General features: G+C 41.8%; 1 protein-coding gene across 3 annotated transcripts in view; it reads right to left on the reverse strand.

Moving 5' to 3' along the window:
• The window catches only part of LOC137376399 (serine/threonine-protein kinase VRK1-like), a 113492-nt gene that overhangs the window by 29842 nt on the left and 65957 nt on the right, over positions 1–17693 (reverse strand). For 2 of the 3 annotated variants that reach the window (XM_068044884.1, XM_068044883.1), the window contains exons 10-11: positions 16946–17004; positions 2554–2753 (exon numbers count right to left, since the gene is read on the reverse strand). In XM_068044884.1, the coding sequence (XP_067900985.1) occupies positions 2554–2753; positions 16946–17004 (259 nt within the window). The remainder of the gene's footprint in view (positions 1–2553; positions 2754–16945; positions 17005–17693) is intronic. The other variant, XM_068044885.1, reaches the window with a different exon arrangement.

Genomic DNA, 17693 nt, shown 5'->3' on the forward strand with positions numbered 1-17693 from the left:
GTTTAATGAACATTTACCTTTCTTTAATCCACAAGAAAACCTGTCATTTGACTGCTTGTTGACCATTAAAACGCTCAGGAGTTAGAACACATTTCTAATAAAAACACTATCTCGGTCAGTTGAGAGGTGAAAAAGGGAATCCATTCCTATCAAATCCCACATGGCCATAACAGTATGCATGCTCACCAGCGCAAGTTACTGAATAGGAAAAGAGATCCTCACTAATCTTTCCCAGGGATCAAGCTTGGAACCTTTTTGATCTACATGCTCCAGTATCACACCACATTTATTTCCTGAGGAATTGGGGATCATTTGACACTCTAGTTTGAAAAAACGAATCTCAATTTTCTTTACACTTAGATGCACTCCATAGACCTTTTGATAGTTTGAGGGGTATCTCATTTTCTATGGTAAAATCAGTTATTAAAACAAGCTAAAATTTCCAATTTGTTGTTTTTCTTCTCTGTACCACAGCTTTATTTTAAAATAGACTTCCATCTTTGTTCTTTAAAATGTTGCTTGTTACAAACATATATGCAGACTTTTTTTTTTAAATAGTCCAACTATATATTTGAAATTTCATTTTCAATTTGCTGGGGTAGAGTTTCTACTTTGGGCACAATCGGGAAATTGCACCCAAAATGTGCTGGTTAAGTTACAGTCCAAGAAAATAAGTTAAAGCATTACCCCTCTCACTTTCTCTCTTTTTGATTTCACATTAATCAATTGCCCTACTTCCATAAATCAAGTTGTTTTTTTTTTTAATTTATGCTGCTATTTTCAACTTCTCCATTTAACCACATCGCTCTGTGATTTAATAGTAATCTTTTAATCTATATTTAATCTTCACCCTCCTTGATATATCCTTAAAAGCATTCCATTTTTATTGAGCATTTTCCAATTATTTGACCCTCATCACCCTAAAATCAACTTTACTGAACCTGCTATGTTATGCTCTTTGTTATGATTACTAGTGTCCAATTGTTCCCGAGGTCTAGATTTTCCACTATCCACAGTTGACTTCTAGGTATTGAATCATATACAACTTTGTTTCTTTAACAACAAGGTCAATGAATCAGTCCTGGAATCAGGGCAGCTTTGAAAAATCCAACTGTTATGTCGGATTACAATTGTTTGAATGCCTTTCCTTGTCTATTTCTGTTAATTTGTTTGACTGGTATTTACGAATTTAATCCTGATGACATGATCAGCAGTTCTGCTACCGAGTATTTAATAATTCTGACAGTGTGGTGGAGCTCAATTAACATCATTTAATGTCAAAAGTGAGTGAGAGGGAGGATAAATGAGTGAGTGAATGGGTAAATGAGAGTGAGTAAATGGATAAATGAGTGAGTGAGTGAGTGGGAGAGTAAATGAGTGTAAGTGGGAGGGTAAATGAGTATGTGTGAAAGGGAGGATAAATGAGAGTGAGTGGGAGAATGTGTCCTCAGTCGCATACATTCATTTCCTTCCCTCAACATCATCAGTATGCACCATTGAAACAATTTTTACCTACAGTGTTATAGGAAGACATTGAAATAAATTTCCAGGTTAATTAGAATTATTTTTAACTGGTGATTTTTTAAATGATCCCAATAGTGAGAAAACTCCTCTTTAAAGCTGATGAAGTACCCCTTAAATATAACAGACTGTTTCTAGATCACTTTAAAATGTTTTCCACAGGGCTAGAGGGATCCAACCTTTTGGAGCAAGCAGTTAAAATCCATATGACAGAAGCGCCTTCAAAAGCTTCCACAAAACCTGACTCTTTGATCTCCTCCACCAAATTTTCACCTATTCTACTACTTAGTGAAGCTTAGAGATGTTTACTATGCTAAAGGCTTGTATACAAGTGTAAATTTAAAATAAATGGGTTAACACCACAGCTAAAATAGCAGAGAAAGGAATTACAGATGAATATGTTAATGGTCCTTCCATTAGCTATGTGGCCTTGTCCAATCTGCACCTTCTCCTTTGTTATCTCTTGCCCCACCCCTGCCTCACTTGCTTAGAACCTTTGACATTTCTAATATTTGCCAGTTCCGAAGAAGGGTCACTGACCCGAAACGTTAACTCTGCTTCTCTTTCCACAGATGCTGCCAGACCTGCTGAGTATTTCCAGCATTTCTTGTTTTTATTTCAGTATCTCAAGGTAATTTCAAGGCTCATGTTCTTTAGGTGCCCCATGCTACTCATTGATTAAGACAGAAAACTCATTCCTGATCCTTTGCAAATTCTGTTCTGTGCCAAACTATCCAAGAAAATCATATTGGCCTTCTCCCCTTCCAATATTCCCTCAGGGAAACCTCCCACTTCTACTTATGGTCTTCACTAAATTTGGAAACTAAATATTTAGGGACATCATTAGTGGGTAAAAAAAAAATCCTTATCTTGCTACTCTGTCGCCCAATGTATAGGCACATTATGTGCTGTATTATCATCAACATGACATACTATTTCCTATAAACTGTGATAAAATATATCAGAAAGAATCCATCCATTAAATCTTCATCTTACCAGCACAGGAAACTGAAATAAAATGAAGATGCTTACATTTTGAAATGGGTGAATTGCAGGTAAGTTCTCAAAATCCTTAGTATCAGACAAAAACAGAGAATCCATGTTCTCCAATCCACTGAGATCCATGTACTTGGCTTCCAGATTGTTCAACAAGATGTTGTGTAGTTTCTGATATTGTGGCCTTTCTTCATACTTCAGAGTGCTCACATAAGACAAATAGTTGACTATTTCACCTGCAAGACCATTCAAGGATACAAATTAGGCAAACATCTAGCAGCCAAACTGAAATGCCATGTTTGCATGACATAATTAGGACTATCCTTTTAGTTTTTAGTTTTCAATCTTTGGAATTCTCTACCCCAGAGGGCTGTGGAAGCTCAGCCATTAAGTATATTTAAAGCAGAGATTGACAGATTTCTAAATACCAATGACATAAAGGGATATGGGGATAGTGTGGGAAAAAGGCATTGAAGTGGATGATCAGCCATGATCATACTGAATGGCAGAGCAGGCTCGATGGATTGAATGGCTTACTCCTGCTCCTATGTTCCTATTCTGACAGTGAATTTTACTGCCAGAGTGAAGCACAGCAATATGTTCTCTATCACAAGTTTATATCATTTTGTCATTATCATCATGAGGATTTCAGACACTGAAATGTATAAAGCAGCCTTTACATTTATACTCAAGCGTAAACTAAATGCTAGTAACCTTACCATATTTAGTGCTGCAATGCAAAAGGGAGTCTCTATGCCGTAGAGGATTAAATAAATAAGACCAGTCAGCTTGAGACTGCAGTGTAACATCTGATTCAGCGCAGTAACAAAAAGATATTAAACATACACATAATTGATCATGGGTTGAAACTAACAGGGGACGGGGCTCCTAAATCTTTGCACCTGCCTCTAATTTACAGAAATCATGGCTCTGTTCTGCCTGGATATTCTAAATTGTGAGCAAGGGATTTGCAAGTGGCCTGGACCTGATGCTGCCAAATGTCAAAGCTGAAAATCCACAGCCTCGTAAATTTGAAAAATAGAACATGTAGAAAAAAGATCTTTAAAAAAAAATGGCACAGAACATCACAGTTCTTTTAACTCAATACAGCCGTGAATTTGTTTCCTTTGTATCCAGGAAGTCAATCTATATCAGAAGTTAAGAGGCTATTTTAACCAATTTATTTTGCAACAGTTTCTCCATATTTTTGATTGGCTATGTCCTGTATAAAATATGCTTGCAAGTAAATCTTTCTGCTGAACACAGCAAGTGCTTTCTGAAAACCATTCTATTAGATACCAAAACATTCAGGGTTGCTTATATCAGGACCATAACTTCTTGTTGGAACCGTTATATTTTCTCTGTCTCTGCTATTGTGGGCATTTCTCAGCCGGACACACACAAAAAAACTGATCATAATGGTAAGTGACCTTTCAGCTCACTGTGATTATAATTAAAATAGAGTTGCTCCTTAACAATAATATAGCAATATCATCATCTTGTGCGGGCATAACCGGCCCTGAGGTACTCATTACTAGACCAAGTGAAGCAAGGGATGGTAATGAGCACCTCAGGGCCAGTAATGACCATAATCCTTGAACAAAATGATGTTATCACTATTATCAATCTATGTGGCCTTATTCTGTCTTCTATACTTGTAACAATGCTATTTTTCACAATTTTGCATTCCAAAGGCCCTTACTTGCAATTCTTAGCACTTCAACAATGCAGGTTATAACTTTCTCAGCATCCATTTGAACCAGAGTGCATCACTAGTGTTCCTTATAGCTCGGTCAACATATTAACCTTCAAATGTTCTAACTGTATTGCAGCATGGGACACAATATAAAGCATGTAAGAGCTGTTGGAATAGCTGTAGTTAATGGAACTAGAATGTTTTCAGTTCTCACCCCTGACCACATCTTATGGCCACACAAATTATCAGCAAAATATAAATTTATTAGCCTACAATACATCTAATGAGATTTACAAACACTTTTACAAAACACTCAAAAAGCTAGACTACTTCTTCATCTTCATTTCACACATCAATATTTAAACTAGTTCTTGTGAAGCAAAAAGGTGGCCACCCACTTTGGTCTCTTTGGAAAGCAAATTGTAGAATGAGTGCAACCTTGATCCATGTTTGGTGGGATCTCTAGGTCTGGATGTCAACACCAACAATCGTGTTCTATGAACTTATAAGGCCCTCGTGATAAATGAATGCGCAACTGCAAGGAAAAGGTGGTATCTGGGTCTATCTTTTGGATAATCTAGCAGTGGCCCTCTCCTTGAAGGCCATTCTTGCTATGATTTGAGAATTTTATACATGCTTTTTAAATTAAGCTGCTAAGGTTCCAAATAGTCCCCAAAATACCATTCCTATCAAAGGAAGGTTACAACAGCTATCATTGTAGCACCCCAAAGTAAGACAGCAAACATAATTAATCTAATTTATGGAACACAATCCTGAGCGCTATGTCCTGGAATCAACTTCATGGAAGGTAGCCTACTTTTGGTTCCAGAAAGGGCCAAGATTAACTACTGTTTAAGGGAAGCTAGATAAGCACATGAGAGATAAAGGAATATAAAGGAATAAACTATGATTCTAAGGATATGCTGATAGGGTTAGATGAATAGGGGTGGGAGGAAGCTCATGTGGAGCATAAATGGCCTGTTTCTGTGCTATAGAATCGATATAATTCTATATTTGGTCAATGATGTGTGTTAGCACACAAATCCTGCTCAGTGGGCTTGATGAGAAGTCAGGAAGATCTCAGAATAACATACATTAAGCAATAGCAGATGACTCATGCCCTGAATTGACAATCACCTGAGATTTCCCCAACCAGGACAACATCTGAAAGATTACTGTCAAGTCCACAAAAGGGTTTTTGTATATGGGTTCTATCGTCTCAGAGGATATTTAATAGATCACCTGGCAAATGAGGCTTAGTAACTTACACATTCCTGAAACAGCTATATTCAAAATTCAAAAAAGGATTGCCATAACGAGCCTTGAAAAATTAAGACTGCGGTCTTTCAGAAATTTGACAGAAGTGCTCCAAAGCCAGAGGGCGGTATTTTAACTGCCAAGGGAAGGTGGGTTCTGGTGCAGGCGGGTGAGTTAAAGCCCCGAGAAGTGCCTTTGGGTCAGAAACCCAACATGAGTCCACCCACTTCCAGGTGGGTTTGCAGGCAACTGGGCAGGTCCATGGAGCTATGGGTAAGTAATTGAAATATTCAGAGGCAATTAACAGTGAATTTAACCCAGCATTCTGGCTTTAACAGCCAGCACACGGGTTTCCCAAGCTGTGTGGAACTTACCAGCGTCAACAAGACGACAGCACAGTGGGGACTCATACAACAATGAAACGCCTTTAAAGAGTGAAATTGCAAAGCTTGTGGCCAACCTCTGTGAAAGGCTTGTGCTTACAGGGTTTGTTATGAGAGCCTGATTTCACTGCTTTGAAAGTCAGTTCCAAATTTTTGGAAATACTTTCACCTACCTTGGAGTTTAGTCACCTTAATCACAACTTCCCCACTGTTAGCCTTTACTGCAGCATGGAGCAACTTATGCAGCAGTAGTATGGGCCTCTGATGAGGAACAACAGGAGCAGCCACACCAATACCAGCAGCACCAGGAGCCATACAAACATCTTTAGCACCAGCAGCTCCAGGAGCAGGAGCACCACCAATGGCAGCTGCCTTCCCCGCAGCCACATGCCGCACCACAGGACAGAGAGAATAGACAGAGATCTGCAGCTCAAAGGAGGTGATACCCTCAGAGAGAGGATAAGCTTGCTCAACATGACGGAGCAACAGTACCTCAGAAGCTTAGGCTTTCCCAACATGTTGCTGACATCTGCAGCCTCTTGGAACAAGCCCTCCTTCCAAGAGGGCCAGGTGGGCATACATTGCCAGTCGACACTAAGTTCACCAAAGCCCAGAATTTCTTCACCTCCAGCTCCTTCCAGGGATCTGCTGATGACATCTCAAGGATCTCACAACCTGCTGCCTATAAATGCATCTCTCAGATCACTGATGCCTCATTTTCCAAGGCCTCCACTTTTAAGCACTTAGACAGGGATGAGGCCAGTCAAACACAGAAGGCTGTCAGCTTTGCTGCAGTAGCTGGAGTCACACAGGTACAGGAAGTCACTGGCTGCGCACGTGGCAATCAAGGCACTCTCAGATCAGCCTGGACTCTTCATCAATTGCAAGGGATTCAATGTCAATGTCCAGTTAGCTTTTGACCAAAGGAAGGTTCATGCATGTCTATGCTAGATATCGATGGAGCTGCCATGACTCATTCATTCTGTGGCAGTCACGTCTCCCTTAGGTCTTTACTCCTCCGCAGAGCGTCAGCAGCTGACTCCTTGGAAACAAGGGCTACCTTCTGAAGACCTTGCTGATGGCTCCTGTAAGGAGCCCTACCAGTGAATCAGAGGAGAGATACAACAGGAGTAACATGAACACAAGGGCAACAATAGGACAAGTCATTGGGTTGCTCAAGATGTGGTTCAGGTGCATTAACGGATCTGCAGGTGCCCTTCAATATGCCCAATCAAGGGTCTCCAGAACAGTTGTGGTCTGCTGTGCCCTTCACAACATCACACTGCAGAGAGGAATGGAGCTGCAGCAAGAGGAAGGTGCAGAATGATCGGCATCTGAGGAGGAGGATGCAAGAGGGGAAAGGTGAGGATGAATCAAATGCGGCCAGGGTGCATGCAACCACTAACTTGGCTGCCAGAGAAGCCTGCAACAGGAGAATGGTCAGAAATGTGGAGTTGAGGCCAAGATGAGATCAGGCATGATCATATTGAATGACGGAGCAGGCTCGAGGGGCTGAATTGCCTACTCCTGTTCCTACTTCTTATGTTCTATATAGGCATGCTTCAGCTAATCTGAGTGCATGAGGGCATCTGACAGTGTCATCATAAACCACTCCCCCACTTAACATAATTCATTCCAAAAGTCAACAATCCAAATATCACATTCAAACCCTTTCCTCTTCATAGAACCTGTTCATACCATTCACCTGAAGGCTACTGCCCAGGGTGAATGGGGGATGCAACAAAGTAGAGGTCAGGAGAATGAGGAATTCAAATAAAATGTTTAATTCATTAAAATTAACATAATGCCATAAATATTGCTGTAAGCATCCAAGAGAATTCCCCATGGAACTATTAAGTCTTTCTCATCCGCTTCCTATTATTTCTACATGGTGCAAACCCTTTTACTTCAGCAGAGCTGCAGGCAGGCTGCTTGTACCCTTGCTCTGAAAGCTGAGATGGCCGTGGCAAATGTCCTCTTAGATTTGGAGCCTATGAGGGCCCCGCCAAAGACTGCCCCACCTGCACCTGTGCAGGGGCAGACTTGTCATTGGGGCATGAGGCAGTGTGTGGGGTTCTGTCTCGGAGAAGGGGGTGGTGGGGGTGCAGGGCAAGGGATGAGACATGGAGTGCCTTGAGAAAAGTCCCCACTCCATGTGCCCTTTCTCTATCTTCCCTCTAATGGTCCACCTGCGCTTTCCTGCCAACCAAGAGCTGGAGAGCACGTGACTGCATGTCAGTAAGGTGTTCCACCAGCAAGGGGAGGCCCTTCTCCATCCTGTTTAAAGTGGCAAACTGAGTGTGCTGGCCATTAGTCTGGGTCGCTTTCACTCAGTTGCCTGCCATGTCTGATTCTCCGTGAGGGTGTCCATTCTTTTCATGGAGGTGGACATCAGCGCAAATGCCTGAGATATCCTGGCACTCAGGCTGCAAATGGACTCCTCTAATCTCTATCCAGGGGTGCGCACTGCCTCTGGAAATGTTGACAGAAACACACACATTTCCCTTGCTGCTCCACAAGATTCCCTTTGCGTGGATGACCCCCAAGACTCAGCATCTGTCCAGCTGAACAGAGCTTGGAGCGTCCTGAGCCCTCAGATAGGAACTCTCCAGTGCTGTCCTTGTCTCCAGAACCACACAAGTGATGCACTCCTCACCATGTGACAACCTAGCTATCTCTAATGCTGGACCCAAAGAGGTATGTGTATCTGTGCTGGTGGTGGGTGAGCATGAGTCATGTGACAGTGCATCCTCAGAGTCCTCGCCGTCCTCTGGGCTCCAGCCTGATATCTCATCAGCTTCTCCGTCACGCTTGAAGGACCTGTGGGGGATCAAAGGTATGTTAGTGCTGACATGAGAAAAGGGTACAAAGTCAACATAGAGGTCATCAAGACATTTCAAATAGTGGTGACATCAATTCAAAATGAGTGACTGTTAATTCCCAAATGGTAGCGTGACATCTAATGCTGTCACAAGGCTTGTGGGAGACCACCATCTCTCCATCGTTTACATCCATGGACTGATCTCCAAGGTATCCACCTCCAATGCAGTCAGGGTGGCTCTGACTGCAGGTCCATTTCTGGCTCTCTGCCTCTTCCTGGAGTTGTGTGCTCTCTTCTGCAATGAGAGTAAGCAGAGCATTATGAGTATGAGAAGTGGAATGTGTGCTGAGGATCGAATGAGAATATTTGTGGAGGGTGATTGTGACGAATGGGTGTGAGATGGCAATAGGATGAGGATGAGTGAGAGTGTTGGCTGTTCAAATGGAGATTGGAGGAGGTGCCTGGAGAAAAAAAGAATGTGTGCAACTGCAAGATGTGTTAGTTAGGAGTTCTATGCAGAAAAATGCTAGGAGGGTCAGAGAGTGATGGATGCCACCTGATAGTGGTATTCCACTCACCTTTCCTGACTTAATGAGGTTATTAAACATTTTTTGACACTGTATCCAGGTGCTGGCCACCACATTTCTGCTGCTCACAGCCACCACAACTTCCAGCCAGGCCTGTTTAGAGTGGCTGGCCTCTTCTTCCCATCTTGAGGATAGTGCACCTCCCTGCTGGCCCTCACCGCCTCCAGCATAACCTCCAGGAAAGAGTCAGAGAAGTGGTGGGGGTGGGGGGCAGCCTTCCCATATCTTCATTCCATATGTTTGTCTCCACTAGCCTTCACAAGTAAGCTTTCCTGCAGCCATTCTAACACCTGCCAAGGTCCCTTTAAAACGAGAGCCTTCATTCACAGAGTGTGGGTTGTCATCACACCTGCACTCTGTGATTGGTTGAGAAACCTGGAAGCAGGATGCTAATACCGTGGCTGAGTTCAAGAACCGCGGCAAAGCTCCTTGACAGAACAAATGGGTTTCCTACCCGCTACCAGCCTCCCCGCTGTGTGCGGGTCTGTCAATATAATATTCTGCCCAGACTGTCTGGAGCGACACCTCAAGAGATTAGACATTCATATGTTAACGCATTATCCTAGAAATGTACCAGCAGATCTTTATAACTCTGTTCCAACTTTTCAGTTGGACACAGTAAGTCTCTCAATGATTACTACCTAAGCCAGTGATCACACAGGCCACCACTCAGCCTTCTTCAGGGCCAAGCAACACTCCTGATAGATCCTGGAACAAGGATCCACTAACTTAATATTTAAGGACTTTTCTAATCATCATGCAAACATGTTAAAGATGCATAACGTCAATGTCCTCATGCTCCAAGAAACCCACGTCTCCAATGACCAACAGGCCAGCCGTTCCTGTATCAATATACCTGACGACTAGCTACTACCACCTGAAAGATAGCCTAGCCATACACATGAAGAACACCATTTGTATTTCGATATCTCCTCACCCCCACACAACTGAAAAAGAAACCACCTACACCACTGTCTCAAAATAGCAGAGCTACACATTACCAATGTGTACAAAGCCCCTAATTCAAAATAGCTATTTGAGGTCTGATATGGGAGCCAGGATGAAGAATTGGTGAAGCTCCCTCCATTCTTCCCCCTCATCATTTTATGTCCATGGTCTACAGGTTCCACAGAACTGAAGGGCACCATTGTCTCACAGGATAGAAGGCTTGGGATGTGCAATCTTGTATGTTTGGCAAATTTTCCTAAATTGCTATGGAAAAGACATTTACACCTATTGGTATATCATGTTTCAGATGGCACTGTGGGAAAATGGTCACCTGGTACAATGATTTTGAATGACACAGGAAGACACCAAATTGTCATTACTGTTAATGAAGCATCAGTGCAATAGGTGTTGGGAGGTCTCTAACAGCCAACATTACGAACAAAGCAACAGTGGCATGCAGTAATGGTTTGAAACTGCTGCCAACTTGGGCCTAGTGTCAGGAAGAGTTAACTTAAGACTGCTGCCTTGGTGCCAGTACCAGATGGTGTTGATTAGGACTCCAGTCCAGAGGGTGGTGAGTGCCTGGAGCTTGTTGCCGGGGGAGGTGGTGGAAGCAGGTACCATGGAGACGTTTAAGAGCATCTTGACAAATACATGAATAGGATGGGAATAGAGGGATACGGACCCCGGAAGTGCAGAAGGTTTTAGTTTAGGCAGACATCAAGGTCGGCGCAGGCTTGGAGGGCCGAATGGCCTGTTCCTGTGCTGTACTGTTCTTTGTTCTTTAAGTTGGTATTCATGTGTATCAAAGACCAAAGAGTTGATGATACCAGTAAGGTGCTTACGATGAGGAATTAATTCCAGAAACCTCCAGATTAGTGTCCTTTTTTTACAGGACTCTTTTTTTGTGATCTTTGCATTTTTCTGGGATATCTTACATTTTGCAGATGAAGTGGACATTATGAAAACTTGAGCAGGCAGTGCAAGTAATGGTATTTGATCTGCCAAAAGACATTTTATGTATTTTTCATGCCTATCTGTTACTGAGAATGGCTGTTACAGTTTTTACAGTGTTTGTAACCATGCTATCCATTCAAAAATAGATTCGATATTTGAGGAAAGAGGGTTTTCATTATTTTCCATTATGTCTTTCTTCTTTTGAATCATGGCATGAAGAGGGCAAGCTAGATAGAATGTTATGAAAAACTCAACAAACTACCTACTTCTTGCTGGATCCAAGAACTAATGAAGTTAGTGGTGACTGGAGCAACAAACTCAATACTGGAGCTGAGGAAAACTGAACAAATGGCAGCTATACTAACTGCTTGAGTAAGGAGCAGAAATAACAGAACAAGTGTTGGCATGGATATAGATGATGTCATTAAACCTTTTCTTGCTAAGTATACAAAAGACCAAACTCTATTGGTGTTTGAAAAATGCTGAATGAAGAACATAAGAAATAGGAGCAGGAGTAGGCCATTCAGCCCCTCAAGCCTGCCCCGCCATTCAATAAGATCATGGCTGATCTGTCCCAGGCCTCAACTCCTCTTTCAGGCCTGCTCCGCATATCCCTCGACTCCCCGAGATTTCAAAAATCTATCTACCTCCTCCTTAAATACATTTAGTGACCTAGCCTCCACAACTCTCTTTTTTTTTTAGAGATACAGCACTGAAACAGGACCTTCGGCCCACCGAGTCTGTGCTGACCATCAACCACCCATTTATACTAATCCTACACTAATCCCATATCCCTACCACATCCCCACCTATCCCTATATTTCCCTACCACCTACCTATACTAGTGGCAATTTATAATGGCCAATTTACCTACCAACCTGCAAATCTTTTGGCTGTGGGAGGAAACCAGAGCACCCGGAGGAAACCCACGCAGACGCAAGGAGAACTTGCAAACTCCACACAGGCAGTACCCAGAATTGAACCCGGGTCGCTGGAGCTGTGAGGCTGTGGTGCTAACCACTGCGCCACTGTGCCGCCCCTGAGGTAGAGAATTCCAGAGATTCACAACCCTCTGAGAGAAGGAATTCCTTCGCATCTCAGTTTTAAATGTGTGCTCCCTTATTCTTGAACTATGTCCCCTAGTTCGAGATTCCCCCACCAGTGGAAACATATTCTCAACATCTACCCTGTCAAGCCCTCTTAAAATCTTATATGTTTCAATCATATCACCTCTCATTCTTCTAAACTCCAATGAATAAAGGCCTAACCTGTTTAGCCCTTCTTGATAAGACAACCCCTTCATCCCAGGAATCAGCCTAGTGAACCTTTTCTGAACTGCCTCCAATGCTAGTATATCCTTCCTTAAATATGGGGACCAAAATTGTACACAGTACTCCAGGTGTGGCCTCACCAACACCCTATTTTTAAACTCTAACCCCCTAACAATAAAGGCCAAAATTCCATGAGCGTTCCTAATTACTTGCTGCACCTGCATGTTAACTTTTTGTGTTTCATGTACAAGAACACCCAGATCCCTCTGTACTGCAGTATTTTATAGTCTTTCTCCATCTAAATAATAATCTGCCTTTTTATTCTTCCTACTAAAGTGGATGATCTCACACTTTCCCACATTGAACTCCATCTGCCATGTTTTTGCCCACTCATTTAACCTATCAATATCCCTTTGTAGATTCTGTGTCTCCTCATCACAACATGCCTTCCCACCTATTTCTGTACCGTCAGCAAATTTAGATACACTACACTCTGTCCCTTCCTCCAAGTCATTGATATAGATAGTAAATAGTTGAGGCCCTAGGACCGATCCTTGTGGCACCCCACTAGTTTGGCTTTCCAACCTGAAAAAGACCCATTTATCCCGACTCTCTGCCTTCTGTGTGTTAGCCAATCTTCAATCCATGCCAACACATTATCCCCAATAGCCTGAGCTCTTATTTCATGCAATAACCTTTTATGTGGCACCTTATCAAACGCCTTCTGAAAATCCAAATACACTACATCTACCGGTTCCCCTTTATCCACTCTGCTTGTTGTATCCTCAAAGAACTCTAACAAATTTGTCAAACATGATTTCCCTTTCATAAAACCATGTTGACTCAGTTTGATTGAATTATGTTTTTCTAAATGTCCTGCTATTTCTTCCTTAATAATGGACTTTAGCATTTTCCCAATGACAGATGTTAAGCTAACTGGTCTATAGTTTCCTTCTTTCTGAATAGGGGCATCACATCAGCAGTTTTCCAATCTGCTGGTACCCTACCGGAACCCAGTGAATTTTGGTATATTATGACCAATGCCTCACTATCTCTGCAGCCACTTCTTTTAAAACTCTTGGATGCAGGCCATCAGGTCCCAGCAACTTGTCTGCCTTTAGTCCCATCAGTTTGTCCAGCACCTTTTCCCTCATGAGAGAGATTCTTACAAGTTCCTCCCTCCCATTTACACCTTGCTCATCTATTATTGTTGGGATGTTTATAATGTCCTCCACTGTGAAAACCGATGCAAAATAATGGTTTAAATTATCTGCCATTTCCCTGTTCCCTGTTATTAATTCCCCAGTCTCATCCTCTAAGGGTCCCACACCTACTTTAGCTACTCTCTTCCTTTTAATATACCCATAGAAGCTCTTACTGTTTGTTTTTATATTTCTCGCCAAATTACTCTCAATCAATTTTCTCCCTCTTTATTAGTTTTTTAGTCATCCGCTGCTGGTTTCTAAAAAATTCCCAATCCTGGTCTACCACAATCTTTTGCCCATTTGTCTGCCCTTGTTTTTGATTTAATACTCTCCTTAACTTCCTCTGTTATCCACGGGTGGTTCATCGTTCTCATCGAGTCCTTCCTTCTGACCGGAATAAATGTTTGCTGAGTGTTATGAAATATCTGCTTAAAAGTCTGCCACTGCTCCTCTACTGACTTTCCCTGTAGTCTATTTTCCCAGCCCGCTTTAGACAACTCTTTCTTCATACCTCTGTAATCGCCCTTGTTTAAGTTGAAGACACTGGTTTGTAACCCGAGTCGCTCACTCTTAAACTGTATTTGAAATTCTATCATGTTATGATCGCTTCCGTCTAGAGGATCCTTAACTACGAGATCTCTTATTAATCCTACCTCATTACACATTACCAAATCTAAAACAGCCTGTTCCCGGGTAGGTTCTGCAATGTATTGTTTTAAGAAACAATCCCTGATGCACTCTACAAATTCGTCTTCCATGAGATCCTTGCCAATTTGATTTGTCCAGTCTATACGCAGATTAAAATCACCCATGATAATTGCAGTGCCCTTCTTACACGTCTCCATTATTTTCTGATTAATATTTTGTCCTACAGAGAGGCAACTCCTTGGGGGCCTATAGACCACTCCCACCCGTGATTTCTTTCCCTTGCTATTCCTTATTTCCATCCAAACTGATTCTACATCCCGATCTATTACACCAATACCATTACTCACAACAGCACTGATCTCTTCCTTTAATAACAAAGCTACCCCACCTCCTTTTCCTTTCTGCCTATTCTTCCGGAATGTCGTATATCCTTGAACATTGAGTTTCCAGTCCTGGTCATCCTGTAACCACGTCTCAGTGATAGCTATCAAATCATATTCATTTGTTTCTATCTGTGCCATCAACTCATCTATCTTGTTACAAATGCTACGTGCATTCAGATAAAGAGCCTTAAGCTTTAACTTTTTACCATTTTTACCTACTCTAGTTCTAATTTCCACTGTAGTCTTATGCTTGTAATCTCTGTCCCTTCCTATCACACCCTGATTGATATATGCCCCTTCACTACCCTGCACCTCTGCTCTCTCGCTTTTTATCGACTTTTTAAACTTCCTTTCAATTGAACCCTCCCCCCCACTATTTAGTTTAAAGCCTTATCTACAACCCTAGTTATACGATTCACCAGGACACTGGTCCCAGCATGATTCAAGTGAAGTCCATCCCAATGGAACAGCTCTCTCTTTCCCCAGTACTGGTGCCAGTTTCCCATGAATTGGAACCCATTTCTCCCACACCAATCTTTGAGCCACGGATTTACCTCTCTAATCTTATTTACCCTATGCCAATTTGCACGTGGCTCAGGTAGTAATCCAGAGATTATTACCTTTGTGGTTCTGCTTTTTAATTTAGCCCCTGCATGCAGTAGAACAGGCAGTATAATTTGGTTTGCAAAGATAAATGGTATTTTTCTACAGCTCATATACAGCAAAAACAATTTGGAACATCTGGAGGGCATGAATGGCGATGTATAAATACTAAGGTCTTTCTTCATTCTTGTTACGCAAAGTAATATTGTAAACGCAACTGTGAACGTTTCCTCTGTTCCACAATTCTAAGTGAAATCTACACATGCTTTCAGAAAGAACAGCTAGAAATACCGAAAAAAGGATTTGTAATCATTATTACCAATGAACCAAAATAATAGGTTATCTATCTGGTCCATTGCTATTTCATATAATGTACCAACTGTGGCAAAAACGCCACAGCTGTCTCTTTTCATAGATAGATGACAGTAATTAGAGTACACATAATTTCAAGAATAGTTTTAAATAGTAAATCACTGTTGTTTGATGGTCAAATTCAAAAACAACACCTTTTAAATGATATGGTTTGTTCAGTCCTCTGAGCTAAAGTAAAACAGGGTGCCTTGCATTATACTGTAAATGTGTACAAAAGTGAAAAGTGGGCTCTCCCCTATGATTTCCCACAATGGAAATTTTTGATCTTAATCTTCCTGTCAGAGAAAAGCACTTCCTCTTCTGTAAATACATAATTATACAAATTAATTGCATAATTAATCTTGAATATTTTCAAGGATACTATAGGGAAAGTATAGAATCCGTTATCTGTCCATTTTCCTTATCCCTTATACCCACTTCCTCACAAGAATTTGACATATGAGGAAATTAAACATATTTAAAAGTAAATATAATTGTGAATCTAGTAACACGCTTTATTTCAGCTTTTCATGACCAGTACCAAGGTTTCTATACAAGGATAATAAAAGCAAAATACTGCGGATGCTGGAAATCTGAAACAAAGACAAGAAATGCTGGAATCACTCAGCAGGTCTGGCAGCATCTGTGGAAAGAGAAGCAGAGTTAACGTTTCGGGTCAGTGACCCTTCTTCGGAACTGACAAATATTAGAAAAGTCACAGATTATAAGCAAGTGAGGTGGGGGTGGGGCAAGAGATAACAAAGGAGAAGGTGCAGATCTTCTCCTTTGTTATCTCTTGCCCCACCCCCACCTCACTTGCTTATAATCTGTGACTTTTCTAATATTTGTCAGTTCCGAAGAAGGGTCACTGACCTGAAACGTTAACTCTGCATCTCTTTCCACAGATGCTGCCAGACCTACTGAGTGATTCCAGCATTTCTTGTTTTTGTTTCTATACAAGGAGCCCTCTGCCAAACAAATCTCATAAGGATTAACAGTAGTATTATTGTATAAGAATCTACAGCGAACTTGTAGTGAAGAAATAATGTTGCTTATTCTCTGCAGCCATTCAAGTTAATTAAGTAATCTTTTTACCGAAAATCCAATTAGCATGTTTACTTTTTTAAAAAAAAGAATCAATAGAGTTGCTTTTAACATGCTAATTGAGCAACTTTCTCCACAAATAGATGATTTGATTTATCTGGTAATAGGTTAGAAATGGAGGACAAATTCCTGTTCACATTGGGACAGACTATTGAAGACTACCATTTCATGGTACTAGAAATGTACTGGTGTATTTATACGTGAACAAACTCACTGCTTTCAGATCCAGAAGGAAAACACCGATGCACTGAGGTAGGAAGATTTTCCATAAGTCTGAAATAAGAATAGCAAACACAGTACAGTAAGCCACAGGAATACTTTCTGACAGCAAAGGACTGTTAGCTACAAACTCTCAGAATACTGAGAAAACATGTCCAATTTAATATTTTAATTTTAGCCCCAACTCTATTTATCATAAGCATTCTTTCATTTAGGATATAAGCAAATAAGTTCACAATGCTCAAACATACTAATTTTCATCTCAACAAAAACTAAGTTGTTTCTCATGCTATTTCACATTAAAAATGTTTCATCAAAATGCTAGTCATAGTAATTAGTCATATCCCACATAGGCCAGAATTTTACGCCGCGCAAATGGGTGGGCTGGTGGTGGGGAGCGTCAAATGTAGTGGGGGGGGGGGGGCATTCCCGCCCCCGTTGCAATTTTACACGGGGCAGCAACGGCATGAAACAGCCCACCCACCCCAAGCCAATTAACTGGAACTTAAGGGCCTCTGCCCACCGCCGCAGGTATTTTACCCTTGGCTGGCGGGTGGTTGAGGCCTCAAAAAGCCTGCCTTGTGAAAGCAGGCAACTTTCTCGTGGGCTGGGGTGGGGCCCTCCTGATCGGGCATCCTGTGCCCCATGGAGGGCCGCCCCAACTGCTCCCAACACACAACACTCCCCCCTTGCTTCGCCAGGGCCTGAACAATTGTCCCCAGCGAGGCCCTAAAAACTTACCT

This window comes from Heterodontus francisci, chromosome 13 (assembly GCF_036365525.1).
Source record: "Heterodontus francisci isolate sHetFra1 chromosome 13, sHetFra1.hap1, whole genome shotgun sequence".
NCBI lineage: Eukaryota > Metazoa > Chordata > Chondrichthyes > Heterodontiformes > Heterodontidae > Heterodontus > Heterodontus francisci.